At 36.7% G+C, this 22,417-nt stretch overlaps 1 protein-coding gene across 1 annotated transcript in view; it reads left to right on the top strand.

The window, feature by feature from the left end:
- LOC136267673 (hemicentin-1-like) overlaps positions 1-18,250 on the top strand; it is a 58,583-nt gene extending 40,333 nt beyond the window's left edge. Inside the window, exons 18-28 of the mRNA XM_066062820.1 lie at positions 3,261-3,539; positions 10,485-10,769; positions 10,813-11,064; positions 11,117-11,413; positions 11,471-11,580; positions 11,675-11,861; positions 12,937-13,063; positions 13,114-13,393; positions 13,449-13,482; positions 17,728-17,899; positions 17,948-18,250. Coding sequence (XP_065918892.1) covers positions 3,261-3,539; positions 10,485-10,769; positions 10,813-11,064; positions 11,117-11,413; positions 11,471-11,580; positions 11,675-11,861; positions 12,937-13,063; positions 13,114-13,393; positions 13,449-13,482; positions 17,728-17,899; positions 17,948-18,101 — 2,177 coding nt within the window. The 3' untranslated portion in view covers positions 18,102-18,250. The remainder of the gene's footprint in view (positions 1-3,260; positions 3,540-10,484; positions 10,770-10,812; positions 11,065-11,116; positions 11,414-11,470; positions 11,581-11,674; positions 11,862-12,936; positions 13,064-13,113; positions 13,394-13,448; positions 13,483-17,727; positions 17,900-17,947) is intronic.
- The last annotated feature ends 4,167 nt before the right edge of the window (positions 18,251-22,417 follow it).

Here is a 22,417-nt window from a genome sequence, read left to right as displayed (position 1 = left end):
TTGGAGTGGGGCTGAAAAATCGAGATACTCTAATAGAGCAGTCACTCTAATAAAGTAGTCAGTGTGTAGCGAGCTATGTAAGGATTTTTATGTAGTTTATCAGCTAGAAATGGTAGCTGGTGTGGTGGAAAGCTCTTGTCAGTTGGTTGAGACCTTTTTTTTTTTTTTTGGTCTTACTTTACCAAACTATACAAATAAGTCTGGGTCAGCCCAGCCCCCCTCATATCAACTACTTCCTCCGCCGCTGCAGTAGCTAGTTACAGTGACATAAGCACAGTAGCACACAATCCTCCCATATAAGACTGTCAGGCTTCACACCCATATGGGAGGGTTGTTGATAATATGTGGTTAGACCACAAAATATTTTTAAATGGTAGAGATGTAATAAACACCCTACCCAACCTTTTTTGCGTGTGAAAAGCAGCCATGATATCAGCGCTACCATTTATCTTCCATCTATAATGGACAAACAAAGCACTCACTGTGATGGCTAGGCAGAAGAATAAACTGGATGCTTTGCATGCGCGCTTGAACGACTTCTCGTAGTGAAGACGGGCAGCTCACTAGAGACCTATTATGGCGATCTTGTAAGGTAAAAGAGTGCTGCACAACTTCAATCTGCCATCTATTAACGTTATAAAGACTATAGTCGAACAATACGCACCCCTGAGCACACAAGATCCCGTAATTTTGTTCTTCTACGGCTTCTTCCGTATATGGTGGAGGCCGGTTAGCGATCTGTGGAGTACGGGTTAATTAATGGGTCATGGACACGCGGAAGGACGCAGTGAGTAAGGCTGTGTAGTTTTTATCGCGAAAAAATGGAAGCCTTGGGCTGTACGCGAGTGAAACAAAATAATAGTAATAATATGAATAATATGAACAATTCGCAATTTTTGAATGTTTATAAATTTCGTCTAAACCATTTTTACTGCTATATCACCATTTGTCTGAGTTCAGTGTTTGATAATAAGCCATCTGAGTGTTGTTTTGTGCTCCAGTCTGCTTTCTAAGGCAGGTTTTAGATGACTGCTCTATTAGGATTTTCAGAAATTTCACTGCGATCCCTATTATGAACCCACTATCGTGGTTCATGATATCTACAGGTGTTGGCAACCTCCCTTGTTTCTCTACTTTTTCTATTATTCCTAATCAAACTTAAAATCCTAATTAATTTTCCTTACACTTGTATTCTAGATTTCTAATATAGCAGATAGCTATTCTAGTAAATCAGTTTTTAGAGCAGCAATGATTTATGAACACAAAACCACTAGATTTCAGTTTCAGTTCTAAATTTCAGTTTCAATTTCAGTTAAGATTTCTACAAGTTATAACTCAAAGCATGCAGCCATTCATACCACAACTGCTTTCTATATGCATGCTAGCAACTGCTTGTACTCAGCTACATTTTCATGTATTGTTATTACAATGTAGAACTATAAATTGCTTCCATAAGCATACCAACAAACAGTCTAAAAATGATGAGAAATGATGCTGTTCAAGTACTGGCAGAATGCAGAGGAAATGCTGGGTACCAGGCTGTATGGCTCCTCGGTCGCTTGCCTAGACTGCAAGCTGTATGTGTTTAGTATAGACAGCATACTGGCATACTGGTATACCGTATTTAGTATCAAGTTTTTGACTCCCCGCTGAACAGGTTTTCAGTAGCATTCCTATAGAGATGATGATTAAAACGCCAATTTAGAATTTTCTGGAGGAGTATTCTCTACATCGTATGCTTTGCACAAATTGCTAATACTCAGTTTTCTTTTACTCTACAATGGCTTCCTGTTTTGTCACACCTGGGCTCAACTTTGCTCTTGGATTATCTTCACCTTGTATGGCAAAATGTTACAGTTAATTACTGCTTCACTGCAACAACATGCATCAATCATTTGTGGCTGCATGGCAACAGTATTCTTGTATGTCTCTAACTCAAATTCATTCTAACTCAAATTCATTACAACCAGGGGTGTGCCCGGGGAGCTTTCCAGGGGTTTCAGGAAACCCCCATGGATTTTACACACTACTTGAAACATTAAGAAACTGAAAAATTAGGTTTCCAGCATCTGGAATCTATCATGGAACAGGACACATTTTAAACATTTATATAATAGTTTCTCATCTTAGGTAAATAATAGTTTCTCACATGATAGCAACACTTATAGCATTATTCTGAATTAAATATTGAGATACTCTAATAAAGCAATCAGGCAATCTAATATAACAGTCACTTAGTTGTAGTGGAAACCCCTTTTCAAAATTCCTGCATACGCCCCTGACAACCAAATAAAATTTTGCAATGTGAAGTATTGAAATGAAACATTATGCTGGTCAGGGGCGGATCCAGGGGGGGCTTTGGGGGCTGAAGCCCCCCCCCTTCATATTTAGGCTTTACTTGATCAATATGCTGAGTATTATAATGAAATTTTGTCTTAGCATAATTATATGATCACTAATAATACAAATACTCATAAAACCACCTTATAAACATCTTTCCAAGGTATTATTAGTGGATTTATGCTAAAGTTTATGCAACAAGGACCCGGATTAGCATTGGAGGTGTACAAGATCGAGATACTCTAATAGAGCAGTCAGCTAACTACTCTAATAGAACATTCACTGTAAACCTGTAGTTGTTTCTGTTATGGAATTTTCCAAATTTGCCTGCACCTATACATACAATGAAGTACATTGGTCTGTTTAAAGGGCTTCATTTATCTACTTGTGCATGGCAATACTTAATTCAGGTACACAATTTCCATTGAAAATGCTCTCAGATTCATTCTTGTATTGTTCAAATTTCAAAATTTTTCACTTTCAACATTCTTATTCTAACATGCACCTATTCAGTGTTGTGCAATTGTGAGAGGAGTGCATGTTGTCTGTACCTACCCAAACTTTTCCATTAGCAAAATGCTTTAGAGAGCCATACCTATAATCTAAAGGCTGTATATAAAATATCTACAGGCAGAAAATATTATGAATTTTATGTGGAAATGTCTCCAAATTGCAGTATTTTAGCATCTATTTTTCAAAAATTTCCTGGGGGGGCATGCCCCCAGGCCCCCCTAGTTCCAGCATGCTTCGTGCTGGGAAGTGTGCTTTGCACACCTCTATGTACCCAAGAGGTTGGTACCTTGAGTTAGCCCCCCCTTTTATAAATCCTAGATCCGCCCCTGCTGGTGTGTATCTGCATGCTACTGTGCATTGCCAAATTAACATATAGCCCTAATGTATGTTTTTTATTCATAATACAGACCAGTTATCCATCAGTGTTACACCAACTAATCCATTGATTGGTGAGAGAGGAACTGCTCAGTTCGCTGCTACAGCAAGTGGTGTAAACATGAGAAGTTTTGTGTATCAATGGAGGAAAAAAGGTAGCAGCAATCTTCCTAATAAGGTGTCTGGTGTTAATGGAACAGTGTTAACAATTCCTAATCTTGTTAAATCTGATGAAGGAGTGTATTATTGTACTGTGACAAATGAGTGGGATAATAATGTGAGGAGTGATGATATCACTTTATCAGTTCAAGGTATGCACATTACATCAGTGTTTATGCAAGTGCTGTTAATGATAAAATAATAACTGTTCACAAGTCCTGCTACAGCTGTAGTGGTCAGACAGCTGGAAAACCCTAGTGGAACACAGTGCAATTAAATGGAAACTAAATTTTAGTTCAGTAGTAATTACTACACACACATCCATATGTTACTACAAAACTTATTCTGGTTGATATGCCTTATTTCATAAAAAAGAATTATCTGACTGCTGTTCTATTGGTAAGCACATGAGGCTATTATGCTCCAAAAATTCAGCATTGTGTGAGCAGTGCTCAAAAAATCACCTATTGTGCTTTTGAGAATTGCCCATTATTCCCAAAATTATTCCACCATAATTGGCTAATAATGCCAGTTTATTGCTGTATCAGACTATTTTCATTGATGTTTATAGTTTTGAATTCTTTAGCCAGTTGCTATATTTTCATTTGAATGTGACTGCTTTATTAGAGTAAATAAGGCCACTCCAAATAAATTCTCTGTTTCCCGTCCACAGCCCGCATCTAGTTATACTGTCAGCTCTAAATATTCCATTATTCCGTATTCTTTCATTATTTTCCGGTTATTGTTGCATACTGACAGGCTCACTTGAAACCATGTCAGCTCACATTTCAGCAGTGCTATCAAGTCGGCACAAACTTCATGTTTGTGCTATTTTTGCTGCTTAAAAAGGAAGGAATAAGCTTAAGCATGCTTTTATGCAGCTTTTTATGGTTGTGCTAGACAAATAATGGCTTAAAAAGCTGCTAATCTTATAATGAATAATGGAAATGGACCGCCCGCCCGCATGTAAATATGCTTGAGTCCAGGACGGGAAACAGAGAATTTATTTGGAGTGGCCTAATATTCGGTGACTGTTCTATTAGAGTTTATGACTGCTCTATTAGAATATCTCGATCTTTTTAACTAATTTGTGCGATCTGTAGATTTTCCTACTGTTAAGGTTACGGGTTAGGCGCTTAATAATAGGTTATTATTTTTCGATGCGTGATAATGGATGGTGCAATATTGGCACGAAACTCGAGCAGGTGTTAGTGAGAAGGTTGTTATAACTTTAAAGCGTTGTATAGCTACATGATAATAGCGGAGGAATCATACAAAGTGAGTGTTAATAATTTACTGTGGAAGGTAGTCAAGCGTAAAATTAAGTCCCCGCAATATGGTTGAACCAGCGTTTAGCGCTACTGCTTAATGTGGTTATTATTCATCAAAAATAGCAGCTGTCAGCTAATTAGTACTAATTTGTTATGGCAGTGTCAATGGGTGGTTATATTATCTAGGTCCTGTCGTGGAGACTTTGTGGGAAAACTGACTAGAGGCTGGTTAATTATCGTATCTTTCAAGGATAATGGTGATTAGTTCTGCTACGGAAATACCGCAAGTGCACTACAGTGCTGTTACAATCGGATAACAACTCAATTCGTTCGTGAGGACCTAGAAATCACTAAGTAATAGCTTATTAATGCTAAATATCATGGTGTGGCTTCCCATGAAACCTGGTTTTTGATGAATAGCAACTCAACAGTTTCGCTGTTTAGTGCCTACATTTCTGTACAAGTGCATCTCTTGTTGAGTGTATCGCCACTTTTGGTATTTCTTGTACGTTGATATGCCATGTTATTTTAGTTTGTTCTTCTGTGCAAAATGGTTAAAACAGAACTATAAGCAAAGCGCCTACAAAATTATTTACTGGGTAACCCGTAACCTTAAAGCTTTATAATCACCTCAAAATGCTAGTATAATTCCTGATTCCCACACATGCCTATTATGCCCGAAATTATGCTGGCATGATTGCCACATCCCTATCTATTGGAAATATTTACTGTTCTATTAGACTATGCCAGTTTTTTTCTCTGACAGGTCTTCACAACAAGGATATTAAGTATGGAATAATACAGCACTTGTGCTGTAAAGCTTTAATAAATTAACTAGAGTCCATTTGGTTCTACTTGGGGTACTTAGAGATAATGAGTCACTCTCTAGAATTCCTATGGATATAACTACATGAAAATATCAAGGAAAAAACATCCTGACCACCTGGTAGACTCCTGTAAGCATTCGAGCGTAAATCGGATGGCTGCAGGTTCGAGGCTACCTAGGTCCAGTCTTGGATTTTTTCTCCTTTCTGTAACTTTTCAAACACACCTTAAGTAGCTAATGTCTTAGTGTCTAATGTCTTTGAGCAGGCTGTAGGACCAGGTGTCTTACAGACCTTCAGCACTTGTGCTGTAAAGCTTTAAGTAATAGTTAGACACTCGCAATAGGTGTCTTCGAGGATTTAAAAACCTGAGGTGACGTCAATAATTACCGAGGCGCAGCCGAGGTAATTATTGACGTCACCGATGGTTTTTAAATCCTCGAAGATGCCTATTGTGAGTGTCTAAGTGTTTTAGACAATGGCGTAGAAGCAGTGAGTTAGTATAGAGAGTTCCCATTGTAAACACCTAGGGTGTTTCAGCGAGCAAAAGATGGTGAGGTCGCGAAAGCCATGGAGCGTGGATAACTGAAGGTTTGTAAAGTCGATAAAAAGTATGTTTGAGGCATTATAGCTAGATACGTGTGAATGGCAGCGAATGGGAATAGCCAGTGCCAGCATGGCTGTCTTGGTCTACAGAGCGCGCTTTAATGGCTTTTTTGATTAACTAGTTACCGCGATGGTCTATAAATTCACTGAGCTACCCACGATGACAGCGTACCTGAGTGTAATTTCTGATAATCTGCTTGCAATCGCTTGGTGTTTACTGATGTGCAAAATACTAATTGTCCACAAAAGGCTAATTGCATTACTGTTGGCCACATTGTGGTTGTAAACAACTGTCAGGTGTCTTACCAGTAAGACACCTGATACCAGGTTTCTTCGCAAATAAGAGACCTCCACACATCAAACGAAACGCTGCATACCATTGTCTAATAAATAATAATTCTGCCTATCATACTAACTAGTATCATGCTTTATACTTTCAACATATCTGCTTTCAGTGCCTATTATACTCAAATCATTAGCTATAGGTCGCAGTTTCAAGCCCAAGCTGCATCATGGCTCTAACTTTTACAAAATATATGGTATGCTTTGTTAAGTGTATTGGATAGTACCATAAGAAACATTTTCTACTTAAGTTCACATGTGGAACAGAAGTGCTTCCATAGACACACTCTTAAAAGTGCACCTGAAAATTTTAAGACAAGTTAACAGTTTGACATTCTGTAGTACAGTCAGTTGCCTTAACAGAGAAATCATGTTTTATAAGAAAAAAACATAAATATACATAATTAAAGAAGTACCAGCATGAGAGTGCTGTTCAGTAGCATGACTCATGGAATGCTAGATACATTGATTCATTGAACATGGCACATAAAATTTGGTGACTTGCTTAATGCCATAAAGTTTAACCCTTGGAGAACGACAGAAAAAAAACTTTTTTTTTCTAGACTGTAAAGTAGAACTTTTATTATTGGGTGGATGTAAACTAAAAGTTTTATTTATATGATAGAAACATTTGTTGTAAATGGATAGTAGAAATGCCACAATGTAATTTTTATGTGATATAAAGTCATGACAATCTATTTCATGACGTAGCTTGTGCTATCAAAACCCTATAGTAAAACTGAACATATGTTTTGCACATTTCAATATAAGTTTCAATGTATACATATAGACATGTTTGAACGGTGTGGTCATAAAAATGCACTGCATGTACAAATTACCAGCCATTTTTGTAGGTGCAAAATCAACTGGAACTTATCAATAAAGCAACCATAAAATGGACAGTTTGAAAACTAAAAGCATTAATAAACTCAGAGATGGTAAAATAAGTTACCTTTCAGATGCTAAAGTAAGTGTTTAGGAGGTAATTTAAATTTTGCATCCATAAACCAGCTGTACAAGTTTTTCTTTATTTTGTAAAAGACTTAAACTAATACTAAAAGTGAAAGTATCTAATTGAACTCTTAATGTTTACAAATAAAAAAACTGAAAGTACATACCATACTTATAATTAATTAAAACTAAACCTAAAAGTACTTATCATGCACTTACATTTACATGTAATTAAACCTAAATTAAAAAAAGTACTTAGCTATTGCCTATACAAAATTAACTTATTGCCCTAAAGCTATACACAACATCATCATACTAACAATACATACAGTATGACTTAACTGTGTATTAGAGATCATGGAGGTTTGGGCAACAATATCACCCAAAAACCAGCTTCAAAATACCATTATGGTGCCTTGGCAGTATTTGTTAGGTATAACCAAGTGCAAAGGTTCCTTCAGTATGACTCTAAATACTTCCAATAGGTAGCTGCATTTTTTTAAACTTTATTCAATGGAAATTTCTACTGCCTGCCTGCCTGCCTGCCTGCCTGCCTGCCTGCCTGCCTGCCTGCCTGCCTGCCTGCCTGCTTGCCTGCCTGCCTGCCTGCCTGCCTGCCTGCCTGCCTGCCTGCCTGCCTGCCTGCCTGCCTGCCTGCCTGCCTGCCTGCCTGCCTGCCTGCCTGCCTGCCTGCCTGCCTGCCTGCCTGCCTGCCTGCCTGCCTGCCTGCCTGCCTGCCTGCCTGCCTGCCTGCCTGCCTGCCTGCCCTCCTGCCCACCCGCCCGTGCACCCACCCACCTGTCTGCCTGCCTTATGCTTTCAGGCAAGAATAACTCGATAACGGCTAAGACTACAGGCTTGATTTTTTCACTGTTTAATATCACTTCATCCCTAGGTGTGCCTTTTGACATACTGCAGTGCAAAAGTGCATGCGTCATGGACTTACCTTTTGTTCTCTTTTGCATCCCATTCCTTTTTGCTGGCTTCCCAAGGTGTCAATTCACAGTAGTGCAATGCATAGCTTCCCTATTGTAAACAGGAATCGTCCATTAGATTGATTGCAGAGGCTTTTAACACTGTGTAATAAGCTGAAAATAGGTGACAGCAAAGTTTATAATGGCTACTTCTCTTTCAAGTCAGTAATTGATAGTTGGGGCACATGAATCATCCGTATTTTTCATGGTGGCTGGATTGATTGTAGAGGTGCTTCTCCTGCTGTTCTTCATTTGTATTGCTGTGTAACGGACATGGAATGTAGCTGAAAGTAAAGTGTAATGGCCACTTCACTTTTGATTGATATTGTAGCTGGGGCACGGGTGTAAAAGAAAACATTAACTCTGGGGCTATCCTTTCTTTTTCTATGCAGTATGTGCATGTTCACCAGTGATAGTAATGGTATAATAAACAAGTATAAGGAAAAATTAGGATTTTAAGTAATAGTTAGATGTCAAGAACCAGGGTTCTACGGAATTTAGAAAACTTGAAGGCTTTGGGCAAGAGTACATAATATAAAGTAGTCCTTAATATTGTATATTATAAACTCTTGCCCTGGGCAATAGTACCCTTGCTGCACTCGGGCACTACTAAGGGACTGAGGGTTTTCTAAATACTGTAGAACCCATTGGTTCTTGACGTCTAACTTATTTAGACTACAATTCATTATTGTACCTTGAGCTGACAGCTGCTTGTAAACAAGAAATGTATAGTTAATTACTAGAAACAAGCCCTCTACACCTCTCTACGTAGTGGGACCTCAGCGTGGCTATTGCTATGCATTTGAACACCTATGCATTGCCAATGTTACAGGCGCGTGCTATGTTTTGAAGTACTGGACTACAACTCATTGTTACTATTGTTGTGCCTCAACAGCTGCTTGTAAACAAGGAATGTAGTGTTGATAGTGTTGATTAGTACAAACAAGCCCATTACACCTCCATCTAATTCAGTATGGCTGTTACTAGCCATTTAACCGCCTGTGCGTTGTCAATGTTACAGACGCATACTTATTGTGTTTCGTATTGCCTCAGAGCGTGGTCTCTATTGGACATGAGCATGACACTGGGGAATTTAGAAACCACATTTTCATCCAATCAAATTTCAGTATAGGTCAACTATGTTGTTTTCGTTTGCATAACAATAATTACAATGAAGTTATCATACAATAAAGTCTAAACTTTGGTAAAACCAGTATGATATTATTAGGGATCATGAAGGTTTACACTTTCTCACCAAATAATCAGAAACCAACCTCACAATACCTTCATGGCACAGCTTGGCAGTATTGGTTTGGTACATACTGTATTATAATCCCACATTGGACAGCCAAATTTGTATGCAATGCTTCTATGTCACTACATAAACTATATTGGATCATGGAATTTTATATCACAACATGTACATAGTATGTCAAAACTATTGTGGCAATGCTAATGGATAGCTGGCTGCAGTGGTTGGGTATGATCTGGGTATTAGGTATGGAAGCCCTTAAACATTCTGTTTTTAAAATGCTAAAGCATTTCTGTGTGCTTTTCTAAATGAGTATTCTTGATCAAATGTTTGTTACACTATTTTTGCCTTATAACTTTGTAGCTATTACTGCAACTTTTCTCTATCACCAACTCTTGGCTAACCTATCTACAGACTAATTTAAACATATTAGCCATTTACATTGTAGACATGACAACAATATGGTGTCTTTACACCAAAAATTATTTGAGGATCCATGCTAATATTAGAGCTGAGATTGTTTAGGTCCTAAAAATTTTAACTGGTTGGATAACACATTTCTATTTTATTGCAGTAAGACAACTTAAAACTGAAGAAGAAAAATAAATGAATTTAAACATTTCAGTGGCTTATATTTCAGGAATGTCTTGCAAAACTTTGGCTCAAATTTGGTAGTGGACCACTGAGCTGAAACGAAATTGCATTGCAATATTGACCTAGGAAGAATGGAACTAAACATGCATGAAATATTATTTAAGTAGTATTTGTACAAACTAGTGTGGCCATCAGCTTCTTGCCCCACATAACACAGAACAAAGTCAATTGGTTGAATTTAGTACTACATATATCATTTCTTACTAAGTTACTGTCACTACAGCTGGGCTACCATTGTTTTGGAAGCATCCACAAAATCAATTTGTTAATAACAATGACAAAGTGACATTTGACTGTTTTGCTAATGGAAGTGATTCACTAACTATCACATGGGAAAAGGATGGAAGATCATACACTTCAGGTGTTACAGAAGTTACAACACTCAGTAATGGAGTGAATAGCAGTTTAACACTGAGCATAGCTAGAGTATCTAATAGTGGCAAGTATCGATGTAGAGCTACTAATGTGGATGGGAACAGCACTACATCAATGGAAGCAGAATTATTAAGTATGTGTTCTGTCTATTTTTCTAATGTATATTCTTTTGACAGTTCTCCCACAAATTCTCACCAACCCCAATGATGATACTGTATTTGTTAACCGATCAACACAGCTCACTTGTAGGGCACTAGGTACTGACATAGTCTACCAGTGGATGAAGGATGGTGTAGCAGTGTCTGGTGCTAACTCAACCACACTGAGCATTGATGACATAGAGGAATCAGATGAGGGAGTGTACAAGTGTGTGGCTAGTAATAAAGGTGGTCAGGTTGAGTCTAATTCATCGACTATTATTGTGTATGGTGAGTAAAAACCCTCAAATATATTTGCAACCCTGTGATGTGTTACTATCAGGTCCCCCGAGAGTACAGGAACTACCACAACAAAGTCATGTGGTGTTTGGTGAAGAGTTTCAGATTACATGTACTGCTACTAATGATCAGGATGCTCCAGAAAACATGACATTCACTTGGAAGACAAGAAGAGCAGTTCAGTTTAATGAAACAACAACTGATGAAGATGATAGTCGTACAGCATCCTCCACTCTTCATATCAGTAGTGTCACTAGTAGTGACAGTGGCAAGTATACATGTAATGTAAGAAATGTTAAGCGTGGAAGTATTGGCACATCATTAACTCTAATAGTTGAAGGTATAATTTCTCTTATTTTCTCATTACAATGTACGATAACTACATTGTATATTACAGAGAAATCGTCACCACCTACATCCCTTAACATTCCTCAAGTGCTCATTAATTCACTGCAGTTGACATGGACTGCTCCTAATAGACCTCGTGGTAGTATCAACTATTACAATGTATGTTGTCTGTGTCACCTGTCATCTTTGATGTCCTACTATATTTGTATACACCTAACTGTAATAGTTGTAAATTAATACTGTTGTCAATTAGGTGTACTACAATAGCAGTGACCAACCAGTACAAGTAGTCAATGTTACTGGTAACTACACTCTTGACAACCTTAGACCATACACAGAGTACAGTGTATATGTGACAGCAGTCAGGTTGATAGGAACTACTGGTAGATCACTGGAGGGGGAGAAGAGTGACACAATTACTAAACGAACCTTAGCTGGAGGTTTGTCAGACAAAAATTTTGTATATCAAAATGGCCATGCTGTGAAAAGGACTGGGTGAAATATTTGTGAAGTTAAAAGTGGTGGCCAAAAATGGCTGCAACTGTCACCTTTCACATTTTCCACTGTGGATTTCTATGAAGGCCACATTCTTTTCCACAGCTTGGCAGTTTTGGTATAGGTAGCTATCACTTCTGCCAGTCTAAAACTTGCTGCTTTTACCCATTTTTATTTTCTACTGGAACAATGGAAGAACATTTATATACATCTGTGATTATGTATATTTAATATATTATTGCCAAGGCATCATGAAGGTATTGTAAGGCTGGTTTCTGGTCAATATTATAGTTTGTGAGAAAGTGCAACCTCCATGATCCTTATTGTGCAGTAATACTCTATGGTATGATTAATCCATCTACATACCATTTTCAGTTCATCCTTAACAGTTTGACCAGAAGGTGTGACAGCATAATTTATCACTTTTTATTCGTAAAACATGATTGTGTGCTCATTACATATGCTTGGTTTTCTCAATGTAACTTCATGGCTATTACTCCCAATTTCTTTCACACCCAAAGGTCCAAAGCCTTGTGTTATGATGGTTACTTCATCCACAGACCAATTTTTAATTCATTTCTCTCAGTAATTCTTTTTATTGATCATAACTCCACGAGTATTTACCAGATCTGTGTAAGAATTTGTACTGATTCAGAAATTCCCCTTCACATGGACCTAATTTCAGCACATTATATTGATACATGGATGATGCGTTTGTGTTTATAACCATTTTTGAAAAGTGTGCAAAACTAGGAGAAAGAAGATAAGAATACAAATTTGGTTATTTATATCTTGGGAACAGCTTGAGAAATTTGCTGACATTTGACATGTAGTATGCCGTACTTAGTGGGCAAGTTAAGTCCACTGTGAAAAAAAATTACTTCTTTTAGATAAAGGAGTGCAGAGCTACAGTAAAATTTGTGCATTCTTCCTTCGTGGTAATAACACACTGGTGTGGCATGCCAGCTTCTTGGACTGCACAACATATTGTGCCCATGATTATGTTATACAATTGAACAGAACCAGTAATCTCCGCTGCATATCCACAAGGAAGACCAAACGTGATAGTGAATATAGAAGCCTATGAGGTTGATGGAACATTTTGCATTGATTTGCCAGTTGTAAGTGATGAAAATGGACCATTTGGGTTAGTGGTCATTCAATAACTGCATAAATGTGAATGTAATTTGCACATAGCTATTTGTACATCATTGTGGTCACTGATGAGAGTGTGATTAGCAATGGTCAAGAGATAAAAACAAAAGATCTGCTTGAGGAGTCCACCAAGATGACACCATTATTCTATGTGGCTGCTGTGGTTAATGCTATTCAGTATGTTCCTGGTTATAGGATGAGCTACATCCTGGGAGCTGGTGATAACACTACTGATCCTGATGGTCATGTGTTTTATAATAAAATAGTAAAAGATAGCCACCAATATTATTTCCGCATTTTTTCAGCAAACAGCACAGAAGAGGTATTAACATTTACTGTTACATTTATGAATGACATTGATCTACATTGTTGTCTAGATTGAAATTTTTATTACAACCAATCAGCAACGGAGTAAGGAAGTCAATATTGTATGTAATGTTATAAAATGCACAGTATATTACATTGTACCATGGGCACAAGTGCTTAGCCTGTTGCATATGCATGACCTTGAGGGCCACAGGCCCAAGGGAAAGTGTCTATATATCATGCAAACACAAGTGTCCATGGTATAACTAGTGCATAAACAATGCTAGAATTGAGCATTCGAATGTTTGAATGAAAAACTGTGGATTATCCAAATATTTCTAATATTTAAAACCTACAGTCAAAAAAATTTAATTTATTGAATCTAAGGACCAAGACTTATTGTTGTGAGGATTCTATGCACTTACTTGTTGAAATACTCTTTGATATAGACAGTAAAGTGAGTGTAAACAGCAGCAGAGTAGTAGTTTATCACTGTAATTAACCTCACACCTGGTGCACTAGCCGTCGCGTATAGCATTTTTAACTTCACATGCACCTGACTGTAGACAACAGGCTGTTAACAATAGTGAAATACATGTTAACAACTTGACACCTGGCGCATGTCGTGTCCTGTACTATTTTCAGCTGCATGTGACTTAATTATATACATTGGGCGCCCATCTACAGGATTCGAATGTTATGAATTTGTATTTAAATGCTCTTAAACGAACAAACATTCGAATTTCAGAACATTCGTTTATACACTAGGTATATATAACTAATATTTTATGCCACGTGGGTGAATCACCTATAGTATGTTCACGTTGAGCTGAACCCTCAAAAACGTTTAATAACTCATGGATGCAATTACACACGATCTTGAAATTTGGCTCATTTGTAGTACTGTTTGACCCGCTAAAAATATTTCAAAATCTTGTTGTTCAAATGTTAGACATAATATTTACGGTCAATCAAACTTTTCACAATACATTTCCTATGGGGAAGCCATATAAGTACAGTGTCCAATACAGCCCTTTCCCGAACTTGTAATGGAGCCAAACCGTACGTGTCTGTTGTTGACACCTTTGCTGTTACCAATAATCATCTGGTTGGCTGAAATGTTAACTCTGTTGAGAAAAAATCCACTTTTAATTTTTAGCCGTTTTTCAGGATTCAGCTCAACGTGAACATACTATACACATGTGGAAAACTGCTGGCATGCTTCATGAGTGTATTTACAGCAGGGGCTGCTCCATGGGGTTTCTGAGGTTTCCATAAACTGGTCAAGGTGTTAAAAGTATGATTTTCAAAGGCACAAGATGTTCAGATTGGCATACTCTAATAGAGCAGTTAATAACTCTAATAATAAAACAGTCACGGTATTCAGAGCAGCAGTATTGCAAGCTATGTAGGTATAAATAAGGAATTTATGTACTTTATCAGTGATATTAATATATAGTTAGTGGAGGGCAGTTATTCTCAGCTACAGTTACCCTTTTTTTTGGTCTTCACCAAAACGCTTCCAATCAGAAATCAGACACCAAAAATCCTTGAACCGCCTATGTACAGTATATTGGGATAACTGAATTTCAATAGTGAACATTTGGTAATATATAAGAATAATGACAAGCTGTTATGTACTGAGGGTTCAATGCATTCAATCACATCAAAATTAATTTTTGTATTTGTAGAAACCTTTGCTATCAACAAACACGGTAGTGCGTCATGTGGCCAGGAAAGCCAGCACACCACACTGTGAGTATATTGACAGGAAGAAAGAAAACAGCTTTATCACACGAACATAGCTCCATGGCCCCTTCTCCGAAGTAACACCATTTTTACATTACCAGATAGGGTACGCCATGCAGCAAATTTGATTGAATTCACAACAGCCATTTGTGAGATATGGGCATTCAAAGTTTCATTTTAATTTCTTGTTTTTCTTATTCCGTACGGGGCTACGGGGGCTTCAGTTTCTTTTTACACACTTTACAAAAATTGCTATAAAATGCAAACATGTAACTCGATTGCCTTGATGTTTGACCCAAATAAAGAGCGTGTAATGGTGGATTCATGTACCAAGTTTGCTGTGAATCTGAGGAATATCCAAGAAGTTATGAGCATTTATTCACGTATAAAAAGATCAAACTTCTGTCACGGCTACAGGGTAAACCGAGTATAGGAGTAACTTGGTTGAATAGCAGTAAAGTTACAGCAACAAAGTTATAAAGCAAAAACCAAACAAATGTAAAATCATGTGATCAATATTGTCACTGCAGGGTAAAAAAGGTGCAAAAAATGTCAAGAAACAAGTTGATGTTGTGCTACTTCTAAAAACCAGGCACCATGCAGCTAGCTAGCTAACTCATCTGGAATTAACTATAGACAATATATGCTACTATGAATTAACCAACTATGTATTACTACTTTACAATAGGGTAGTTTTGGGTTGTGCAATAATATTATTAGCTAATTCTCGTATTTCGTAATTCATGAAATATTCGTAATTCATTCAATTACGTTGTTATGCACTGCTAAGGAAGCGTTCGTTAAACAAACCGCTTTTACCAGTATATTACGCACAGAACTATCTTCTGAACTGTTTTATAGTGTGACTAACGTGTTTTTCCCACAAATTCTCTCGACAAAGCCTCAAAGCTGCTCTTCATTTCGTTCGCGTATGTAAGGGATACGCCCCCTTTCAACTCGAAGCAATAGGCTATTCCTGGTAGTGTACGAGGCCTGCACCATTGTTTTTCAGTTGCTAAATGCCTGAAAACCTCAAGGGGAAGGTAGTCTGAGGAAAGTCACCACACCCGTATTTCAGTCCGCCGAAAAGAAACCACTCAATAATCATCATTGTATCTACATAGAAAAGAACTGTGAGTAAAAACAAACCTCAAAGTCAGCTGTACGCTGGTTTTGGGGCCTTATAAAGTGCAGAAAGAAGTGAAATCCACACAAAAAATAACCAAGCTGTGAAAATGGTGTGCCTTAAAAAACCTGGGTGAAAAAAGTTGTGAAATCAAAGGTGGCGGCCAAGAAATGGCTGCAATGATGTTAACGCTAAAAATTTTTAATAATGGCTTTGTGCATTGTTAAAATTTGTTAGCATTAACATCATTGCAGCCATTTTTTGATTTCACAATTTTTTTACTCAGGATTTTTAAGGCCGCACCTTTTTTTCACAGCTAAAAACCAGGCGAATTGGTTAAACGATTAATCTTAAACCAGAAAGCTGGATCTATAATAAACTTAATAAATATGCATGCCTTACGCAAAGCATTATAACTTTCAAAGCGTATACGTACATCCTATGGCTGCACAATTTACGTCAATCTACTTCTGATGTATCAAGAATTAAAAAGGACATAACTCAATGATGGTTTCTCCTATCATGTGGTAAAAGTTTTGAATGTGAGTCACTGTTGTTCATCACTTCATAACAAATAAACCGCTGTAGTTACAGTGTTAGGTAGCCCAGTGAACAAACTTTTGATCAATGTGTAAATTTAGAGTATGGGAGTTACATTACCCCTCCTAATGTCACCATGCATGCTTGTATTGTGTAAACAAACACACATTCACAAAAGTTCCATGTGATTATGTATGTAAATACTATGTTACTAATTAATTAGTTTTGTAGTATTGCAACTTTTAGTTTTGTTATTCTATTATTTTATAGTTCATTGATTAGCAATTTTTGTTACTATGAAAGTACAACTAGAAAACCGCTTTAAACTATAAACAATGCACAGAACTTCTTTCCAATTGTATTATAATTCATCTGTCATATTTTCTTCTGTAAAATTTCTTAGCAAAGCTTTCTGTCTGTCCTTTTCCTTACTGTACATCTACAAGATGGATGCACGTCCTATTACCTTAAAAAGATACACTATTTCTGGTAGCCTAAATGACCCATACTGTCATTTTTTGGTGGTTGAATTGCTCATGCATGAAGTTCATTAGGTAGAGAAATTCTTATGCAAGTACATAACTGTTCTTAGAACCTTGCAAATTGTATTGCATACAAGCAAACAGATATGTGACCGGATTTGCGAAAAGGTACCTTTTTCACACATTTGACATACCAGCAAACTAAATGATGTAACATTTAACTCCTCATACCAATTAACTTGCTTTTAGTATCAAAATGTAGCCAAATACTGTAGTTACATTCATTGAAAATTTCAAGCAATTATATGCCATGATCAAAAATTATGAAGCTTTAAAGTCCAAAAAATGGGTCAAATTTTGTGTGTGAAAAAGGTACCTTTTCGCAAATCCGGTCACATATAGTCTTGGATTACTGTGACCTGTAACTATGATTAACTGAATATTTGTTTACAGTTCTACTACACAGCAATGATGGCAGCAGCACCAGTAGCAGCGATGATAATAATGTGGTAGTCATTGCAGTATTGGGTGTTTTGGTGGGGGTCTTGTTGGTCTGTAGCATTGTTCTTATTATCTGGGTGTTCAAACTCAAAAAGCCAAAGATTAATGCAAAAGATAAACCAAAGTTAGTGTGATACCAGAAAAGTAGTTAGCTATTGTATATTTCATTCAGTAGTACACAAGATAGTGATGTAGATCCAGCATATGAGATGATGACAAAATCTGATGATGTGAAAACAGAAAAGAATCTGTATTCAGCCCAGGACAAATCTGAGTATCATCACTATGATGTCATTACAGATGATCAACACGCCAAGGCTAAATAGATATTTACTAACATTATAACTAATGTGTGATAACAAATAATGTGTGATGTTAACTATTGTGTGATAATAATAGATGCATTTATGAGTGTGAGTGAGCTAACATGATCCATTGAACTATTTCTATATATATAAGAATATCAGTTTTTGTATATGCAGTGGATCCAGGTGCTGGCAAGGGGAAGTATACACTCCCAAGCACAAGATATGGGGGCAGAGTCCTCTTGGTTCATTCACAATATAACATTTAGGCACCAGCCTATTGTGATGAATTTAATAATTTATATTAAGTGCCTAAAGCATTAATGCTAACATAATAAGCAGAAAAATTATGCCATAGTGTAATTCGTTACTCGTGAAGTACTTGTCACAGAAAACATCAACTTAAAGCCACTAACTTTAGTAGAGCAGTCATAACACAACTGCTTTATTGGAGTATATGATTGATGCAACTTCACAAATCAGTTACATCATGTAAATTTACAAATATTCTATAGGCATAAATATTTCACTTTATACAGTTGCTCATAAGCCAAAATTAATATCATGCATTTAAAAAGTGCAAGATTACAATCAAAACATGGCAACTATAAAGGAATAAATGTTGGGCTGGTTTGAGTACTACAGCATAGAATACAATAAATAAAATTAAAAGTATGACAGATTGGTGCCTAGCAATGTCTAGGGATGCAGCAATTATGCCGGCATAATTTCGGGCATAATAGGTATGTGTGGGAATCAGGAATTATGCTAGCATTTTGAGGTGATTATAAAGCTTTATCAGTAGGAAAATCTGCCGATTGCACAATTCAGTTAAAAAAGATCGAGATACTCTAATAGAGCAGTCACTGAATATTATTTACTCTAATAAAGCAGTCACATTGAAATTAAATATTCTAATACTGCAACCAGCTAAAAGAATTCAAGACTATTTGAAGCTTAAACATCAAGAAAATGGTCTGATACAGCAATAAACTGGCATTATTAGCCAATTATGGTAGCATAATTTTGGAAATAATGGGCAATTCTCAAAAGCATAATAGGTGATTTTTGAGCACTGTTCAAAAGCATAATGCTCAATTTTTGGAGCATAATAGCCTCATTCCTAGCAATGTCAGAGTTTTAAAACCATTGTACCTTATGTTAATTGCTATACATAGTTTTCCTATTGCCTCATGTTAAAATCTGCTATTGATGATTATACATTATAAAATATTTAACATCTATGACATTAGTACCAACCGCTTGCATATTAAAGCACACTGCTAGGCAACATTCGAGTAGTCTTTTTCATTATACTTCTTTGGATTTTTTTCTTGATTCATTTTTAGAGCTTAGAAGAAACCAAGCCAAGCTAAACACGTTTTACAAGATCATCAATAATCTTATCTCAGTACCACATGACCATTTTACCCAGTCATCTACAACCACCCGGGGTCACAATAAGACATATATTCAGCTAGCAGTTAGAGCAAACACATCTGTACTCCTTTCCATCTGTCGTCAGACTTTGGAACTTCCTCCCTGAATAAATTGTAACTTCAGCAGACTTTATCAATTTCAAAACACTTTCATAAATTCACTTGTTAAATTAGCTTTAATGTTTACATGTACGTCATACTCCATTCTGAGGTTTGTAAACAAATAAAACTATGATGAATTCTAAACAAACTGAGCTGCCATGCTATAATATTATGGATACTACATAACAGACATGCTCATGTATGATTTTCATTACACTGTTTTTCCTCGTGATCAGCTCCACTTACTCTATGCATAGCTTTATGTCAAAACCTATACTGTACAAACACCATGATACAATGCAGTATAAGTTCAAGAAAACCACTAGAAATTAATAAGCAATAAATACTGCAAAAGTATAACACATTTTCCATCACATTGGCTTCAGTATGTTTAACACATTAACTAAAGCCTTACACGAGATTGTTAGTATAATACAGATTATAACAAGCTTTTTTGTATTCAATAAGCCACTGGAAATACCATCTTATATCCCTCGTTTTTCACAGTGGAAGAGCATAATAGGTGAAGATTTTGGGAAATTCCTGAAAGCATTTTGGGCAAGATTTTGAGCATATTTGACTCAGGCCTACAAACCATAAAGATCAATGCATGTTTTCCATATTATTGTAGAAAACTTAATGGTATTATGTAAAGTACATACAATGGGACTTTAGTACTTAAACTTCTCTTCATCTGAGTTAAAGCTTTTTCCCAATAACATTATGAAAGTCATTTGCCTCCCTTTTATCTACTCACTGAACCCACAAAATAAATTTCAGTTGGGCTACTATAGCTAGTGCATACATATCCACTAGTAGTTATGGGTAGATATTGTAGATCTAGCTACCTATCTACTGAGGGTAGCTTATTTAACCTATAGCTCGCCACTGATGATTCTAGTCTTGCGTGGCCAGACTGTCTTTTTCTCCGGCTTTAATTTATACTGAGGTAGGGAGAAAAAAAGGGTCTGGTGGCCATAAATACTGCATACTTGTGATGCAACCACATGAAGTGTCAAGACAATTGTCGGATTTGAACCGGACCAGACCCTTTTTCTCCCTATATCCAATGACAAATAGAAAAAAGTGGTTTGGCCACATGAGATTATGATTCTATCATACTTATGAAACTCTTTGTTTCTTCTTATAGTATACTTGACATTTGTCCTTCATGTAGTCTTGGAAGGCTTACTATTAATAGTGTGTAAACTATTTAAGCTATAGCTATTAATCTACTAAATAATGGGCATTAATTATAAATTAAAACTAGAGTGTGATCTTCAGTCAAATTTTGCTGCAAGAAAAAGTTATCAATGTAAGTGTCAAGAATCAGTGTAACACTAGCTAATAGCTAGTTGCCTAATGACTGGAGAGCTGTTCTGAATTAAGCCAACCCCATCACAGTTCCAAAAACCTTGGAAACCCACTAAAACTGTCCTTGTGGTATAAAAGGCAGTGTGTATCATTGCTGCTGTTTGAAAAAAAGTTATATGAAATGGCAGAACTGCTCATGGCCCATTACCAAACATATTTGATATTGGTGGAATGTACTGGAATTGTGGACTGGAATATGGTGGAATGAAAGTGAAACATGTTAGAAAATTTCACCTAGTAATTATTACCTGTTTATCTAATTGTGACCAAATTTTGGAAGATCATCCATATGAGTACTCAGACATATGTTTAACAAGAAGCTGTTAAGAGCACAGTGTATTAATAAGTATTAAAATATTTCAGAAGTTTTCTTGTACTTTAAGGTAGGGAGTTATTTTACAAACTCCCTTTAAGGCATTGAGGATTGCTGGAAATCATTAACAAGTACATTTGCACCAGAGGAGGTCGGACACGATATAAGCGCTTCTGAAATTTATTACTGTTAATTGCATAACTGTAACAGGGGTGGATACAGGGGGGGGGGGTCAAAGGGGGCTCTTGACTCCCCCTCCAAAAATTTTTAGTATACCAAGATCGAGATACTCTAATAGAGCAGTCACTCTAATAAAGCAGTCACAGTATCAGAATAGTGTGTAGTGAGCTATTTAAGGATTTTTATGTACTTTATTAGCTATAAATGCATGGTTGGTGAGGTGGCAGCTGGCTGTGACCTTTTTTTTTTTTTGGTCTCACCTTATCAAACCAGAGACAATGTAGTGCCTGAGTTCATTTTTGACCCCCCTTTCTATAAGTCTGGATCCGCCCCTGTGTAATATATGACGACGAGTAAGTGATAGAAGAAATGTTTAGCAATATCCACACAGGGCTGTAGCCAGACTTTTATCTGGGTAGGTTCTTTTAGAAATAAAAGTGGACCATTTTTTATATGGATTATATTATGGTGTGCGAAACTAGGGGGGTCTGGGGGCATGCCCCCCCAGGAAATTTCTTGAAAATATACACTAAAAGGTTGAATTTAGTGGCATTTCAGTCAATAAAAATAACAATTTTTAGGTAGGCTCAAGACCAGCCATTTGGATGACATCTGGGAAATATCTCTACTGCTACTGCAATTATACCAACTGTGATTATACCATCTGTATCTATAATATATTGGAATGTCACAGGGAATAAGAATGGGAAAGATTGAGCGCTCTGTTGGATCGTGTATTGAAGTATGGATGCTATTTATGGGCTCTGCATTGGAGGGGCTTGCCCACCAAAATTTTTATATTATGAAAGCTCTAGTTTAGGCAAAAAAACATGGTTTTGTAAATAAAATTAAGTAATTACATACAGATTTTAGAAGAAAACGTAATTGTGACTGTTCTATTAGAGTGATTGTTTTATTAGAGTGATTGT

Source organism: Dysidea avara, chromosome 9 (genome assembly GCF_963678975.1).
Source record: "Dysidea avara chromosome 9, odDysAvar1.4, whole genome shotgun sequence".
NCBI classification, from domain to species: domain Eukaryota; kingdom Metazoa; phylum Porifera; class Demospongiae; order Dictyoceratida; family Dysideidae; genus Dysidea; species Dysidea avara.
Note: the sequence above shows the minus strand (reverse complement) of the source record. Positions and strands in the feature narration are given on the sequence as shown.